This window comes from Orussus abietinus, unplaced genomic scaffold (genome assembly GCF_000612105.2).
Source record: "Orussus abietinus isolate OABI.00-Male unplaced genomic scaffold, Oabi_2.0 scaffold493, whole genome shotgun sequence".
NCBI classification, from domain to species: Eukaryota; Metazoa; Arthropoda; class Insecta; order Hymenoptera; family Orussidae; genus Orussus; species Orussus abietinus.
Genome location: NW_019394633.1, coordinates 42492 through 59166, shown reverse-complemented (window position 1 = coordinate 59166; position 16675 = coordinate 42492). Strand labels below are relative to the sequence as shown.

The window sequence follows — 16675 nt, the reverse complement described above, 5'->3', positions numbered from 1 at the left end:
TGCGGCACTCTCCGGCACTCTCCAGCAATCTGCGGCGACTATCCGGCACTCTCCGGCACCTGCGGCACTCTCCAGCATTCTCCGACACTCTCCGGCACTCTCCAGCACTCTGCGGCAACTCTCCTGCACTCTCCGGCAACTCTACGGCACTCTCCGGCACTCTCCGGCACCCTCCGGCACTTTGCGGGCACTCTCCGGCACTCTCCGGCACTCTGCGGGCAGTCTCCGGCACTCTGCGGCACTCTCCGGCAACTCTACGGCACTCTCCGGTACTCAGCTATCAAACTTTTTCGACACGATCGCCGTTATTCCTGCGGATGCCTCTGGTACCCGAGACACCGTTTCAAAATCAGAGATGAGTTGGGTGATTGCTTACGGCTGGTATCGATTTACCAATACTCCAAGCTGGAAGTGTGAATGTTAAAATTGGTATTGAACAAAAATTGCAGATTTTGCTGGGCTTGTTGGTAATAGATGTTAAAAGATGTTAAACGATGTTTGTCATCATAGAGATGAGTTGGGAGCAGTGATAAGGAGGATCCCTGAATTGGGCCGCCATTGGGTGCAATCAGGTCGCAAGTACATTAGCCGTCTACATCCTACACCGGGGGACAGCACAGGATGCGATTGCGCGAACCTGCCCGTGAGCAATCTTCCAACTCATCTCTGTTCATCTCTGCTATTCCCAAAGATTATTTCTGTCAGCTGTCATCCGTTAATCCCGCGCTTATGTGCACTTAAGCGCACTTTGAAGTGTAGTCCAGCAGTCTAATCGCAAGATGCTTTAACATGTTGAGCGTACTTTGACATCGTTAATTTATTTACACGACTTCCCGCCGTGACTTTTGTGAACGGTTCCTTTTTAAGGTGTTTGGTATTGGGCTCGAAGTGCTTGTCCGAAAGCCATATCAAGTACAAATTTAGATTCGTTGAAGTGCGAAGTGTTACAAGCAGTGACAAAATCAGGTTAATGCTATCACAAAGCCAAATTACGTGTTACAGTGACTAGAATTATGTTGTAACTGAATAACAATTTCGAGTGGTAATACGCGTTACTTATAAAAGTATTTTGTGCGACATGCTAATATGCTTAATCGAATATTGAACAAAAATGGAAAATTTAGAGGGAAGTCTGTATATCATTTCGAGGTTATGGTATACTGCCTGGACTGCTTTACGGAAGCGTAATAATGATTCATCGTTAAAAGAGCCCATTCACGACCCGCAAGAGTTGATGTTTTTAATCAAATCGGCAATGTAAGTATAAGTTCTTTTCTTACCGTTACCTTGTTTGTGCATAAACATGTCATCGGGCTCTATTGAAAAGTATTACAAACAAATTCAAGTTTATAGTTAATTCAAAGTAAAATCTACTTTCGCTAGAACTTTGGAGAATTGGCAGATCCAATGGATTGCCCAAAATATATTGTCAGATTTGGAATGTGGAAAGAATATTGCAGTTCAAGAAGACCTCAATTTATTGGAAATTCTTATAGCCATTCGAGCCATTGACAACCACATTCCAGAGGACATTGAACAAGTATGTTAAATGTATTTTACTTAGAATATCGTTAGTTTTATTATCGATATAATGCTGTTGATTTATTTTAGGAATTACTTGACTTATACACTGCCACTACCAATGCGAAACATGGAAACTATTTTCATGTTAAGAATTTATCTAAGACAACCTTGACATTTTTAGAAAGCAATCTGCAGATAAACCCTGCAGATCTTTGCTTTCTGTTTAATAAGTTATTGTGCATTTGGTCGACTGATTTTCTTATTACCGACATTGCCTTACAAAACTCTTATATTGATGCTTTGAAAGGAATCCTTAAAAGAGGATGTTTACAACAAGCATCGCCTAGTAATTCTTCGATTAGACCTACAAACCATTTTCATAGGAGTAATTTTATGAGTACTAGAGATTGGGGAGTGTTTTTGTGCATTTTATCCAGAATTGAACTAACCGAGTCTAAGGAAAATGATCTTTTACAATGGCTTTATCCGGAATTGTTAAAAATGTGTAGTAATGATGACATTGAGCTCGTACTTTACTCAAGAAAAGATAGCAAATTTTTAACAGAGTGGTTTAAGTTCTTAGATGCCACTTGTGCACGATACAAGAATGCTGATATATTGAGCGAATCACTTAACATTTTTGAAATATTATTTATTTTGGATGACAATGGGCATACATTTGTCAACTTCAAAGAATTATTGACTAGGGTTGTCAAGAGGAAATGTCATTGGCTGACAGATGTTGTGGTATGTTTAAAATATTTAACATTCAAATTAACTTACGATGTAATTTCTTACTTTCACTGAATGTAATTTGATTCTTTTTTTTTTTTAGAACATTTGCTTCACATTGTTGACAAATGGTCATTATGAACTGGTAACTACAATTTTATCATCTTCATTATTGGAACATCTATGGCCAACTTTATTATTTAAGTACATCAGCGATTGCCCAAACTCACCTATTGTGTCATCTTCCAAAGCATTAGACAATGGCAGGGATATATGTAACAATTTGAAGTTCCTTCTTGATAAATGTAACTTTTCTGGAACAAAGGACCACACATTAAAAATGTTAAATATACTACTAAGAAGTCATATAAACGTAGTCGAGTGGATTTTAAACTGCAAGCAAATAAATCTGAAGCAAAAGGACTCTGCCTTGGAAAGCAATGGCAATTTGAACAAAGAGGATTACAAATTCTCCATAAAACGAGTTTTTTCTCTTTTGCATGATCATAACATACTAGCAGTTTTGCATATGATTATTAATATTCATGAAATAGATTACAATGAGATTAAACTTTTATTGAAGGAGTCGTCAGAAACTTTAAACATCTTCCAAGCATACCATATAATGTTGCATGCTTTAAAAATTATTTTATTATGTGGATCTTATAGTTCAAATTACAAAGATATCATGGAACACCAGTGTAATGTAAGATCATCCTTGCAGTCATTATATCCACTGTCATTGAGACTCGAGACTATTGAGAACATATTTTCCATGCTATTTCTTCGTTATGAAGATTTTCACGAATATGATAGCAGCTCCGACGGTGGTGAAGAAGAAGTGATTATTTCATTAGAAGAAAAATATTCAGAGAAAGTGAAGACTAAATTAGAATGTTATGAAACAGGCTTTGTCTGTAACACATATGCAGTAAGAGAAATTTTACATCTCCTAAAAAGGTGTACTGTGGAAACTGGAATTGAATGTGCTAAGTTGAAAAAAGAAAATACCTGTTCGGATGAAGTAGATGTAATTCAGAAAACCATGTCATCTATTACAAAAGCACTTGTGGATGCAATGTGGCGTCTAGAATTATTTACATGTTCTAATTTTATTCAAAATGCAGGAACGGTTGATTATAATGAACAAGCTAAAGAATATATAAAAGGTTATGCAATGAGATTCCGTAACGAGAAACTGAACTCTTCACTTCGACCTAAAAGTAAATCTACTTTTTATTCACAATACGAAAGTTCATCAGATGAAACCGAATTAAAGTCTGACGTAGATGGCAGTTCGGAAACAGGTTCTCCTGGGAATACAACAGGCAATAAAAGGCGCAGAAAACGATCAAGAAATATTACGTCAACATTGGACTCATGTGTGCTACATAATTTCAAGGAGGGATCAGACATCATTAGTTTTATGCTAGCATCAAAGAAAAACTTAGTTGCACACTGTTTATGGAAAGGAAATTATGAAAAGGCCCAGCAAGTTGTTGAGGTAACCGACTAAAACACTTAACAATACCGATTGTTATAAATTTCTTATAGCACTTTCAAACTTTTCATATGCCTCCAGTTCAAATAATGTAGGTTTATATTTGACAGTTTCTAGCTTCCTATTTTTTCCTGTTGTTTCTTGAATCCAAGTTCCTGGTAGATTATTAGCAAAATACTCTTTGGCTTTTGATATTCTTTCCTTTGGGAAGCAAAACTCACATCGAAAACACCAACAACACCAACCTGAAAGTGTGAAATATAATTAAAACAACAAATTAATAAATGTAATATGAAAAAAATACCTTTTTGGCACCAGCAAGGAATTGCAATACATGCATATATACATATCCAAACTCTCACAATTATCCATATTCTGGATAAAATGTTTTTCACGTCAGTACTATTTTTAGCATGCTGGTACTGTATTGTCAAACATTTTAATGCCGTAATACCAAATTGGTTTAATTCTTCTTTCGTACAATTTTTGGGCTTTTTGAAGTTTACAAGTTCTACAAATGTATCCTTTACCGTTTCTTCAGATCTCCCATCATTTGTGTAATTAAAGGTCTTATTGTTTCTTATATTCTCTTCAATTTGTTGGTAGTATTCAGCTTTAAATTTTTCATAATCGTAAACTTCTTCTTCGAAATCTCTACTTTCTGAAGTGGTCATGGAGGGTTGGGTAAACATGACAAAATCATTTACAGTATCACCTTTTTCTGATATTGTAATAGGTATTGAAGTATATAAATTTAAACTTGTAGTGCTCTCTACTTCAGAGGAAGTATATTTTTGATGCCCTATAGAAGCTTTTCCATTATTGATCTCTAGATCCCCTCTTGTGGATGTACCTAATTTTTGTAAATATTCTAAATTGGACAGTTTAGTAGTACTCTCTGTTTCATCTGCCTTCGGCGTAGTTGAGTGTACAGAAAATGGTAATTTCTTTAAATATTCTAAGTTGGTCATTACGGTTGTACTACTGTTTTCCTCATTTTTAACTGTAGAATTGTTTGCAGGAGAACCAAGTTTTCTCAAATATTCCAAGTTTGACATCTTAGTATCTTCTCTTCTAATTCTTTCCGTGGCGGCATTTGCTGGAGCACTCAGTTTTCTTAAATATTCCAAGTTAGATATTTTGGTAACGCTTTTGTCTCTCTTTGCCTCCCTGGTTCGCCCTTTATTTTCAAATAAATTTAGACGCGACATTAAGCTTCTGTTTTTCTTTATATTTCGCTTTTCTCGACTAACTTCAATCATCAGTTTCGTTAAAATTTCGAAACTACTTACATCTTTAACCACATCATGACTCGAATAATTTCTTATCGCTTTCTCAGCCTTTGACTGCGAAGGGATTTCTCTTTTCTTCTGTCCAGGATTCTTTGTTTTCTCTTTCGGGCCTTCGAAATTGTACTGTAATGGATAAAAATAAACACATGAATTTTCTTTCCATGTTATATAGTTTTGAGAAATTTATGAATTTCCTAATACGTTGCCTACTCAATCTTATTAAATCTGAATATCAAATTTACAGCAATCAACTTGTTGAAGCTCTTTTGCTTGTGTTACAGTGATTCATTGCACATTAATATCTTCACCTGATTCAGTTCATCTCGAAACCCAGCAATGAATGGTGGGTTTCCTCCAAACTCAGATTCATAATTGAGTGCTTCAGAATGTAGCGAAGCATCAGTTGTTTGCTTATTAAATCGTTCAACATGAGAATATTTTAATTTGTCATGATATTGCGATTCGATCTTTACAAGGTCAACTGGTTGAACCATTTCGTTTTCATTTTCCTCATTGTAGTCTTCATCATCTAATGAAATTATAAATGTTTCCTTTTCATTTAAATCTACCTGGAAATCAACATTGTCTTGTCACAATCATCAACAAGTTTCAAGTTTACAGTGATTTTGTTTTCTAATGTTATTACAATACTTAACTTTAAAAGAAGGAGGCCAGAAAGAGTGGACATATTTTATTGCGAAACTTATTAGAATTAAAAGTTTGTACCATCGCATAGTAGCAGTATCGATGACAGTGTTCTTAACCTATAATACAGATACGTGTTAATATGTCTGCCTTGATTTTCAGATGTTTAACATGCGAAATACGGATTTGGACGGCGAGATTCGTTTCTCGAAGACATTGCAGGATTTGCGAAAAGAGTTGGAAAAACTAATTGATTTCTCATGCACAAACGACGCACCAAAAGAACAAACAAGTCTCTCAATGTTGGAGGTTCGATTAATTTATTTTTAAATTTCTTTCTATTTCAGAATATGATTAATAACGTATGTTAATGTATAATATATTAAAATTTTAGAATTTAAGACACACAGTGTATGGGAGCATTCAAGCGTTTCGCCTTACGAGTTTCCTAGAAACGTTCCTTGCTTCGCAGGAAGTCAATGTACGATTATTAAATTCTGAAGTTGTTAATTCTGAGGATGCAACCATGACAGTATTAGATTTAGCATTAACAATGGGTAAAAATTGGCTAAGCTGTGCCATTCTCTGTGACGTGGCAATGAAACATTTAAAGCTTTGCAAGAAGTTGGAGAATACTGGTCACTTCACATATTTCTCAAAGATCTATCGATTGTTCCATGAAAGTAAACTGAAAATGTCCTTAATGGATATATTGTCGAATGCGCAGATACCTCTCTTAATAAAAGAATGGAAGAGTGAGAATAATTTCTGGTCTGAATTGACTGAAAGATTGCAGGGATATAGGAAGTCTTGTTCCATCGATGACCACACCATAGGCCAACTTAAAATCAACAATCACATGGCTCAAGAAAGTTTTCAAAAGATTTTATCACTCTGTAATGACGGGGACAAATATCTTCATAAAATATATGCTCACGCAAAGTTACTTTCCACGTTAATTTGGGAAAATAATGGTAGGTTCTTGTAATTTCCAATAGATAATAAAATGATTTGCTGGTATTCATATGACTTTATTTTTCGTTTCAGAAGATGATGGCTTTATGGAATTTGATGTACTGAAAGAATCTCTTGATTTTTACCTAGGCCATCAGATATTTGATCTTAACGTCGATCCTGATAAACTAATACCTATTGCAAATACACTTGGAGTAAATTTAGTATACAGCGTCCTAATAAACTGTTGTCCAAAACTTTCTTACAATATTGATTCCAACGTCACTAATGACAATAATAAATGGGGCTACATCATTCTAAATAAAACCTCGGAGAAAGTGGTAAGGAATGATTTGATTTGTCTATAACAAATTAAAATGATCATGATACTGTAATTATCTAAAAAAAAATCAAACACCTGCAATTACATTAAGAATTTCATAACCTTCATTCATTGACATTCAGCCCTGAACACATTTGTTAATTTTTAAACGTTCCATTCTAGGACTGTTGGAAGTCCTGCGAGCAGGATCCAAATAAATGTGTAGTGGATCTCTTATCAGAAATTTTACAAGTTTTTCGTCGTTTACATCCTGGAAAATCGAGATTAACTTTCAACCAATTAAAGAGTGTATCAAAGCATACGGAGGTTCAATCAGTTCTAACGAAGACATCATGTTTGGCAACGTTAGATCTCAGTGATTTATCAGTGGGCAATGAAACCTTAGCATTTTTCTTGAACATTTGGAATCTTCTTTTTCTGCATACAATTCTGGTCGTGTGGTCTCAAGATCCTCCGTTTAATAAATTGAGGCATACGGTTTCATTGATGGCAACAGGTTACGAAATCGGTGACCTGGGCTTAGTGACTCTAGCAACACTTAGACTTAAACTTCTTGGCAGTTTAGCATGGAACTTTGAATTCTTTACACAAATGGAAGATCTGAACGAAGTGGCTTGGCAAGACTTAGACTTGACTCAAGATCCAAAGACCATTTTCACAATGGCCAATGAATTTTATGGAACACCTAGAATTCAAGTAAGCTAATTTTTAAATGATATGCTTACTATTTGAATTTTATATGTATTTAAAGAACTATGTTGTATTTATTGCTGAATGACTTGGGTTTTCACAGATTTATTATTCGGATACTTTAGACCGAGATTTAAATGAAGCAGCTAAAGAATACATCAAACACTTTGTTTCGATGTCTAATATAAATTATACTAACAACTTACACGAAGAAAATGTTATCTGGCTTCCTGAATTAATGCAACGTTATCAGAACTCTGCTTTGCAGCATTTAAATCTGAAAACTGACATGGATGATACTAGTGAACTTCAAGATGAATTTCTATTAAATAATTGGTCAAAATTGTCAGAAAAAAATTCAGTATTAAAATTTATGCCATTAAAGTACGTGTATGAAATTAAATTATTGTACTCCGATGATGACCTACAGTCAGAGAATTTCATTAATCAAGTGGATACAAAGTCTGACACAGTGAATTGGAAAAGTAGAGAAATCAGACCTACTTTGCTGCATTATTTAGATGGTCATTGCTGGCTTCTCCCCTATCTTGTTCAAAGAATCCATGAAGAAAGTCCTACGATTTGGAAGACCAACTGTGATAATTTAAAGCGCACATCTTGCTTGGAAAACCTCATCAATTCACCATGGGCTAAGACTTTGAAAAGTCTGTTTTATGATAATCAGACCCTATCTGGAATTCAAGATGAAGTAGTAATGAACAGTTTGTGGAACTATTTGGAAACAGCAGTATCGAAAAATAATTGGCAAACTTGTCTGGAAATAATCAATGCGCTGCCAGATCGATTTTTATTAAAGAACGTTGAGATCCAATGCTTCAGAGACAAAGTTCTTAGTCGACTTATTTCTGATCAAATGGATTCCACCAACTCGCAAGTATTGTCCTATATTCATCAAATCAAGAGCATTCAAATATTGGCTCAAACGATTTTATTAAATATAAAGGAATGGCCTGTAAGAGTGTGCGAGGATGCACTGCTTTATGCATTACATCACGTCGATAAAGATAAATTGCCCCATCACTGTAAACTTGAGATGAACGAAATTTTATGTAGAGTAACCGTATATCGTAAAATGCTTCCATATTGTACCGCTGGAGAAGATGGTACTTGGTATGACGTTGTTTACTGCACCGATAAAACCGATCCAGTGCACGTAGTGAAATCTTTAATCGATGCTAATAAATTTGAATTGTGTTTGGAGTGGTTGGAGTATCAAGCATTTTCCCCCGAGATACAATCTCTGGTGACGCAGGATTTACTTATCGGCCTGTTAAAAAATGACCATCACGATTTCAAACAAGCATCGAAGGTTAGTAAATTTTCTTGAAATTACTTTTTATTTTAAAAAATGTTATTACAGATTTTTTATTACTATATTTAGTACACATTGCAAAGTACTTTATTCTAAGACTAAAATAATACTTTTTCAGTTACTACAAGCACTTCCTATAAACCATTCCATTAAAATGTGCAAAGGGGTCCTAGGAAAGCTGGAATCGATTCACGCATTACAATTTGTTAACAAATATTTGCTCGAGCATTGTAGCTCTTCGGAAAGTCCAAAGTATCGAAGATCCTTGACGGGGATCAATATACTAAGTAATATGGAGAGTAAAGAAAGATCGTTCTATGTTCACCTGATAGAGGAGCCGCTGCTAATGTTGGAGCAACTCCTCATGAATTGTAAATTTGAGAACCTCCAGAAGATACTGAATAAAGTACAAGAGAGCTTGAAACGAGCAGAGATTCCGATCGAAGAGTTCGATGCAATCGTAAGATTCTACGCCGGAAAGTCTCTGGATTTTCGAGTGGCGATCCAGAGGGAAGGTATCGAAAATAAATCGAAGGAAATATCGAGATCTTTTAGCGAGACGGATGCCACCGAATTCGTAATGCCTCTAAATATCCCCACAAAGGAGGAGTGGGTGCCAAATGACAAGGTGAGTCTCGCAAGAACGAATTCGGTTCTCAAGATTAATGCTCACCTCTAAGAAGTTACTAGGAGTATATGGGTACCTAATTTTGAGAAATTACTAGGGCTACGGAAGTACTCGAAATCGTCGAGTCGGTTCGGGTTTTCCATTTAAATCGTCTTATCAAAATTCTCTCTGTTCGAATACGACATTCAGCTACTAGCGTCTCGCATTATCGTCGAAATAATTCGATTCGGCATAATTCATTACCCGTACACCCCTAGAAATTCCAGTAGATCGGCGAGGAAGACAAAGCAAGATCCATGCAAATCTGAAATGTGTTGACTGACAGGCCAGGGAGTGCAGTTGCTGCAGGGCTGTAATATTCTCGATGTTCAACAGGCGTCACCATTGCCGCAGATGCGGCCGCGTGGTGTGCGCCGTGTGCTCACAGCAACGCATGCGAGTACCCGGGTACCCTAACTCGGTACTCGTACGCGTATGCGACGATTGTAAACGCCAAACGAGCTCGCAACTGAGATCGGCCCAAGGGGCGCCTTCCGTGCCCGGCAGCGAGGTCTTCGACTGCTGGCGACTGACCCTCGACCAAAGTCACGATCGCTCGGTCAGGGAGGAGTTCTCCTTCGAGCACGCCCCTAATGTCTCGCTGTGCTTGGCCATACTTAATTTGCATTCCGACCATAAAGCCTACGCCAGGTAACGTAAACGCAAACCAATTCGGATCTGAAATAGGACCGATACATATTTCTGTCGAAGACATTGGAATTTTCAAGAAAATATACATATACGAGTCAGCGCCTCTCGATGAGTGTTTTTCCAGGATAATTGGGCTTCTGTTTATACAACTCTGTGTATTCCACGTTAATATAATTGAAACTCTTTTCATAGTTATATTACAACTTTGTAAAATCGTGCTGTTGCAGCTTCCTTTTGGACAGGTGCGACGAGATGAAGCAACTGCTGCAGCCAGTCGGCGGGAAGGTCAACCCCGAAGTGGACCATTCGTTGATTATTAAGATGATAAAGTCCCTGCTCGTGGCTGCAAAAGTGAAGTGCGCTAAACTGGGCCTCAATGCAGGGCTTGCTCATTGCGATCGGTTCCTTTCGCAAGTGGATCTGATCACCACGCTTGTGCAGTTGGACTGTTTAGCTCTATTACCGTCCGGAGATTTGGACGAGCACGCCTTGAGAAGGCTCAGAGATTTGTTGACGGAGAAGGAGCAGTGGACCCTGGCGTTGGACGTGAGCACGAAGTCGGGATTGGAAACCCAAGGAGTATGGGCTGCGTGGGGCAAGTCGTGTCTGAAAGTCGGCTTGTTCTCCCAGGCCAGAGAAAAATTCATGCATTGTTTGGATAAGGTTCTTTACGAGGATCTGGACGACTGGGTTCTGGTGTCCCATTCGACCGAAACAGCCATGGGATTATCTAGAAGAGACTCTAAAGGAGAGTCCACAGCCTCTGGTTCGGCTGGCCCAAAAAGGCACGAAGTTCTGAAGAGCCGCCCTATTAAGGATCCGCCTCTGCTTCTGGAGATCCTGCAAATCCTGGAGAATTCTCATGTAAATAATCAGTCACTGACGCATACTACGCAAAACAAAACTGCGGGCGCACAGGATGTTCTGAATGCTCTGAACAGTTTGAAGGCCATTAGTCAAGGACAATGTATCGTCCCAAGCTTAAGCTGGAACGCCTCGAATCCATATTATCAAGAGAGCTTGCATTATTTGGTCATGTACGGAAGCAGTTGCTCCATTTTGGAATTCTTTGTCAAGTACGGAGAGATTGACAAGTGTCTTTCTTACGTTCTTGAACACGAAGTCGATCCTGAATTGTTCTTTCATGGAGTCTATCTGCGGTGTCTGAAAAATGGTACCATTGAGGTACTTAAGGAGGCGATGTTAGCTAGGGACTTCAGTTTGTTGACATGGAAGAAGTACTTGGTGACAGTTTGCCATAATTTGGAGAGGAAACAATTCCTTGAGACTTTGTATCAACTCCAGATCTTTATGAAGGATTATGTGAGGGCATCCATGACGTGCATTCGATTTTATACGAATGATATGAGTAGTTACATGGATCTAAGCACGAGGACCCATCTTCTGGTTGATGCTCAGAAACATTTGGAGAGTGAGTTGCAGGTGAAAACCTTTACAAAGAAACGAAGAAAAAGTAACGCCTCCATTCAGAGTGGTCATGGATGTCTGAAGATGGAAATGGAGCCTTCGGAAATTGACAGGCACATTAATACGATATGCAGACAAATGGAAATTGTCAAGTTTTTGGGTAATGCTGAAAAGGAGGGCAGGATGACTGGTCAATTCTTGAATCATCTTTCCGATCTGAGCAGTGACAGTTCTTATGCACGCGAATTACCTACTCTATTTGGAAATCAACAGCAAAAGACTCACTTAGCCGTTTTGGCGATTCTATGCGGCCGTGATGTTGAAGAAGGCTTTGGAATGGCCTTTAGAATATTACAAGGTAAGATGAACATTCTCTTTCTATACCGTATGGTTTAGTTTTCACATCGAACACTTGAAAGTTCACATAACCTCTTTTACAGATTACAATCTTCGTCCAGAAAAGGTCTATTCCTTAGCTGGTCATGTTTTGGCATTGGAAAGGAAAGTTAATTCCATAGAGCAATTAATAAAATGTTGTAGAAGCTCGGGTGCAGCAGATTCTCTCGCGATATCCGACAATGTTTTAGCACACTGCGTGAAACTCCTACTCAGTCGTTCCCATGTTGAAACAGTCTCGAACGCGAAAGGTCAAGTGGACACGCTTATTAGACTCATTTCAGACGCAGAAATCAAGGTAGGGTACACATTAATTATTTTCTAGATTTTTAGAAACCCTTTAATATCAAGACAAATTTATAATGATAATAATTGCTTGCCTTTCTTTTAGATAAATTCGTACATTGAAAGCAAGCAATTAAAGGCGGCATACTTGCTCGCAGTTAAAAATTCCAGTCAGCAAGATATACGAAAAATCTTGAAGTATGCCGACAGGCTGGGCCAACACGCAATTAAGGCTATATGCATTAAATGGCTTCAGCAAGCGGAGAAAACATGAAGGATGTAGAGATATTGAAATAATGGAAGTACGTTTTTGTTATATCATTTAATCGGTACGGATTAGAGATTGTCGTGCGTGTATAATGATTACTCTCAGATTAATTTATTCATAATTTACAGAAAATTACATAGTATAAATACGTTTAAGTGTGATATAATTATGCAGGCTGCCTTTTAAAACACCATGATGTATAATTCCTTCTCGCGCGAATTCCATTTAAATAATAATTAACATTATATTGTCCATACATTAAAGGGAACAATTATTTCGGAATTATTCAGTTACATCTATACATTGATCATAGGATCTATAAGTATACTAAAATTCAACATAGAACTGTGATATGTAATACATAAAATATAACTAACATTGAATCATTTGCCGTACTGATCCAATGAATGTATGGCAAGTCAGTATATTTTCACATAAATACACATACAATTTTCGACTTAATTCAAGGTATAAATAACGGTAAAAAAACAGTACATCTTATAGGATGTTACGTATATATTTTCCCTTTACAGAGGGTACTTTAGTTTAATTTTCACAAACAATATTCTGCATTGGAATGAAACATTCAAACATTATATTGGTGCAAATTTGCAATCTTAGTTTACACACACTTGAAAAACTAGAATCTCGGAATGTTTCATGTGGAACGTATGTAGCGATAGGAACATAGTTATTAACATAATGACTCTATTTCCGTTTAGAACTATTGATATTAATATTCGTTGTAATTCACTGGCTTTTCAGACCTATCATTTGCGAGACTGGTATAAATTGGTTTTCAGTTAGCTTTTTCCTTTATACTGCTTTTCTGACTTCATTATTTTAATGTATAATTAGCTGCCAAGGAAATCTTTTTTAACATAAATATGTCATAAAATCACTTTTACCCATTATTTTACAAAATACACATTTAATGTCCCAAAATCAACGATAACTACGAAGAGTCTTTCTCTGGTGCAGTCTTTTCTAACAGCCTTTGTTCGTACTTCTCAGCAAACTTGGGGTCTTCAGCCTTAATTGTAGACAACAACGTGTCCTTCTCTTGTTGTGTCCAATTCTCGCTCCATTCCCGAAAAAGTTTAACACGACATTGAAATAAACTTCGGTGTGATCTGATAGACTCATCCTTACAGGTTAAACGTTCGATTCCTGGGGTTAGACCATCAACTAATCCCAAATGATTGCTCCAATGATCCATTACTATATCTAAGAAATCACCACGTTGCATTTCTGACCATTCTTGAAACCACTGAATGACATACTGCATTTGAGCCTGGTTCGATAGCGTTGTAGACATGCTTTAGCTTAAAAAATAAAGTCTCAATTACAATTATGAATTACTATTTACTTGCTATATAATTTTTATCTCGCTCAAATTTATAAATGGAAAAGGGATTTTAATATTTCTGAACACTGATATCTCCAAGTTAGACATACCATTAAATTTTTGTAATTAATCAAAACGATGTATTTTTTAAACCGTTACTAAGTTCTATACATGTAGTCTAATGATTAATATTATTATCAAAGTAAATACAGGATAAGCTTACATGTAACCTGATAACATAATCAGGTACAGATTAAAATAACATCTAAACATATTATCTTTAAGTCATCAGGGTTACAATATTTTATATGAACGCAGAAATTATAGGGTTTCCAGACGGTAACGCAAGCATGTTTTTGTTCCTGCAGTTTCATAACGTATTGCAATTTATGGATACCGAATCTCATGACAAAAATGTGCAGGAGAAATAACTGTATAGGTTACATTTTCAATGATGTATCTCCGAGTCAATAACATTCAATTAAATAATCTAATGTTACGGACATTCTTTAAGAAGATTTATTTACCAGTGCGAACGTGGGTAGTGTATCTGATCTCAATTGTCTTTTTAATTACGGTACTCGTGCAGTCAGGTTGACCGTTCGTATACCGATGAATGTGTTCACATATAATGACATACGTGTGTCTGACTACATAAGTATGGACTGCTAGCAGCCAACTTCATGTTGGTCGCAGAGATCTCGCGCCCCCATGATGCTTCAACTAGCCTTAGACTATATCTATCGTCTAAGGAACTAGTGACGTAGAGCTTACTGACCCAGGTACCATGTGGCGCTTGCATCTCAATTTTGCTTCTTACTCGCTCTTACGTATTTTAAACGACGAGGGCAATAGTTCTTTCCTTCTCATATCCTCGCCACTTGTACACGTGCAACCACTGGCGAGCAGCGGTTGAAAAAAATCCCTCGTTCTTCAATTTCTAAGGACTGTCAGTCTGGGATACGTCCTTATTACTGCTTATTACGAATATCTTTGAATATCTTCGTATCCGCAATTGAGGTACTTAGAATTTATAGAAAATACACGGACATCATTAATAAATTTGATGAAGTGATTAATGCATTTCCGTTTATTACTAGATAACAAGTAATCATTGAGCCATTTTACACTTCTTGGGGTTAATCTGCTCTTCCTCGAAGTCGACTAAGTCCGAGTCGCTTTCCGAACTGTCTTCTAGTTCTAAAATCCATAAATATGAACAACATAAATTGCCGTTTGGACGTATAAAACAAGAGGTGAATGAGACAACAGTAGGGGACACGTGCTTACCTCGCGTGCTGACCGTGTCATTGCGCTCGGCTTCGACTAAAGTGGTCAAAAAAGCATTGCTCTTCTGCTGTATATCTTTCAAATCTTCGATTAGCCTTTTCATCCGCAACCCATCTCTGTCCTTTAAGGTTTCTTCATAGAGGCAATTATTGTTCCTAAATATCTTAATGTTTACACCGGAATTCTCCATGTTTTCCATTTATCTTTCGTTGAGATGTCACAGGATTTCACTCGCGTCCAATCTCTATTGACAGCTGCGCCAGACGGCCATGGAAAGTACTTCGTGATAGATTTGCGTTGAATTTATTTACTACTATGTAACATATGCTTTTCCATTTTGCGTCCGATTTCTCCACTAAATCGAAACTACCCGTGTGACAAAGTAAAATTACTCATTCATTAGCGCGAAGTCCTTGAGTTTTACATAATTTTATTATCTAGAGTCCGTTAAAGGTAACTGTACCAACCTAACCTTCAAAAAACTTGACGTGCGAAGCATATGCTACTGTCGGGATGGTTCTGCTCGAAAACGATGCGGTAAAAATTCTTATTCTCTAATTTATGGGTAGTTTAAGGTATTTAATTAAATTTTTGTTACAGTTCTTGGTAGAGTTAATGAGATTGTTCGATAAATCTCGACTTTCTGGAGCTGTATCGCTTACAATTAAGAGGTGTAAGTATTTTGTTTTATATGTTGAAGTATCTGGTGTTTAAAGAAGTTTAAGCAGTACATTTGAATTCCAGTTAATGGATTCAACAAGCCTGAACCACGCAAAGGTAGACCACCTTTGCCAACGCCAACCGAGTACCTATGTTTAGTTCGTGCTTCATTGCGTTCAAGGAAAATTTCCACAATTGTAAGTACACGTACAATTTTGCATATCAATTCAATATTAAGTAGAACTACGGCTCTGGTATCAAGTGGTAGAAACAAGTATTTAATTATGAACTGTACTTTTTAAATCAACTTTTTGCAGATTCATTCCAAGGATGTGAATAAATTTCAACAGGCTTATTGGGGTTTATTGAAAACCAATATAAACGGCCTTAAAAAACTTAAAAAGGTCAAATCAGCTAAACCGAAGGCTCAGTAGGTAACATAAGTTTGCAATTCTTACTGTAATCATTATTCCATGTGGCTATCAAATGTCCATTGCAATATGTTCTACATATTTATCTATTATGTACATTCACAATATAAAGTTTATAGGTAATAAAACAGAATTTATGTAAAGTTACCAGTTATACCGTTTATGGTTAACGTCATCATTTAGATTTTCAAGCATCATTTTTTCCCTCATTAAACAGTATAAAGTAACGAATTGTGA

The 16675-nt window shown here is 36.8% G+C and overlaps 4 protein-coding genes across 7 annotated transcripts; 2 read left to right on the top strand and 2 right to left on the bottom strand.

Annotated features, from left to right (window-relative positions):
• Positions 1–665: 665 nt before the first annotated feature.
• On the top strand, positions 666–12965 carry LOC105703247 (zinc finger FYVE domain-containing protein 26). 2 transcript variants are annotated; one of them, XM_012431493.2, is made up of 14 exons: positions 666–1257; positions 1384–1540; positions 1612–2271; positions 2360–3760; positions 5857–6003; positions 6089–6668; positions 6745–6989; positions 7154–7687; positions 7785–9011; positions 9133–9642; positions 9968–10332; positions 10560–12118; positions 12201–12454; positions 12548–12965. In XM_012431493.2, exons 1-14 carry the CDS (start codon positions 1112–1114, stop codon positions 12713–12715), a joined length of 7953 nt encoding a protein of 2650 aa, XP_012286916.1. In that variant the 5' UTR covers positions 666–1111; the 3' UTR covers positions 12716–12965. The 2 variants fall into 2 exon arrangements, with proteins under 2 accessions (XP_012286916.1, XP_012286915.1); XM_012431492.2 differs by having other exon boundaries at positions 6742–6989.
• Positions 3794–5850, bottom strand: LOC105703250. Its single transcript, XM_012431500.2, has 3 exons — positions 5358–5850; positions 4062–5172; positions 3794–4002 (listed from the first exon to the last, which is right to left on the bottom strand). Exons 1-3 carry the CDS (start codon positions 5541–5543, stop codon positions 3794–3796), a joined length of 1506 nt encoding a protein of 501 aa, XP_012286923.1. The 5' UTR covers positions 5544–5850.
• A 117-nt stretch (positions 12966–13082) lies between the features above and the next one.
• LOC105703248 (uncharacterized protein C14orf119 homolog) lies at positions 13083–14694 on the bottom strand. The gene is made up of 2 exons (XM_012431494.2): positions 14585–14694; positions 13083–14034 (listed from the first exon to the last, which is right to left on the bottom strand). Exon 2 carries the CDS (start codon positions 14025–14027, stop codon positions 13665–13667), a length of 363 nt encoding a protein of 120 aa, XP_012286917.1. The 5' UTR covers positions 14028–14034; positions 14585–14694; the 3' UTR covers positions 13083–13664.
• Positions 14695–14970: 276 nt separating this feature from the next.
• Positions 14971–16592, top strand: LOC105703249 (signal recognition particle 14 kDa protein). Of its 3 annotated transcripts, XM_012431495.1 has the most exons (5): positions 15191–15313; positions 15789–15884; positions 15948–16020; positions 16092–16204; positions 16325–16592. In XM_012431495.1, the coding sequence occupies exons 2-5, from the start codon at positions 15861–15863 to the stop codon at positions 16439–16441; spliced, it is 327 nt and encodes a 108-aa protein (XP_012286918.1). In that variant the 5' UTR covers positions 15191–15313; positions 15789–15860; the 3' UTR covers positions 16442–16592. The 3 variants fall into 3 exon arrangements, with proteins under 3 accessions (XP_012286921.1, XP_012286920.1, XP_012286918.1); XM_012431498.1 differs by lacking the exons at positions 15191–15313; positions 15789–15884 and adding an exon at positions 14971–15077; XM_012431497.2 differs by lacking the exon at positions 15789–15884 and having other exon boundaries at positions 15185–15313.
• The last annotated feature ends 83 nt before the right edge of the window (positions 16593–16675 follow it).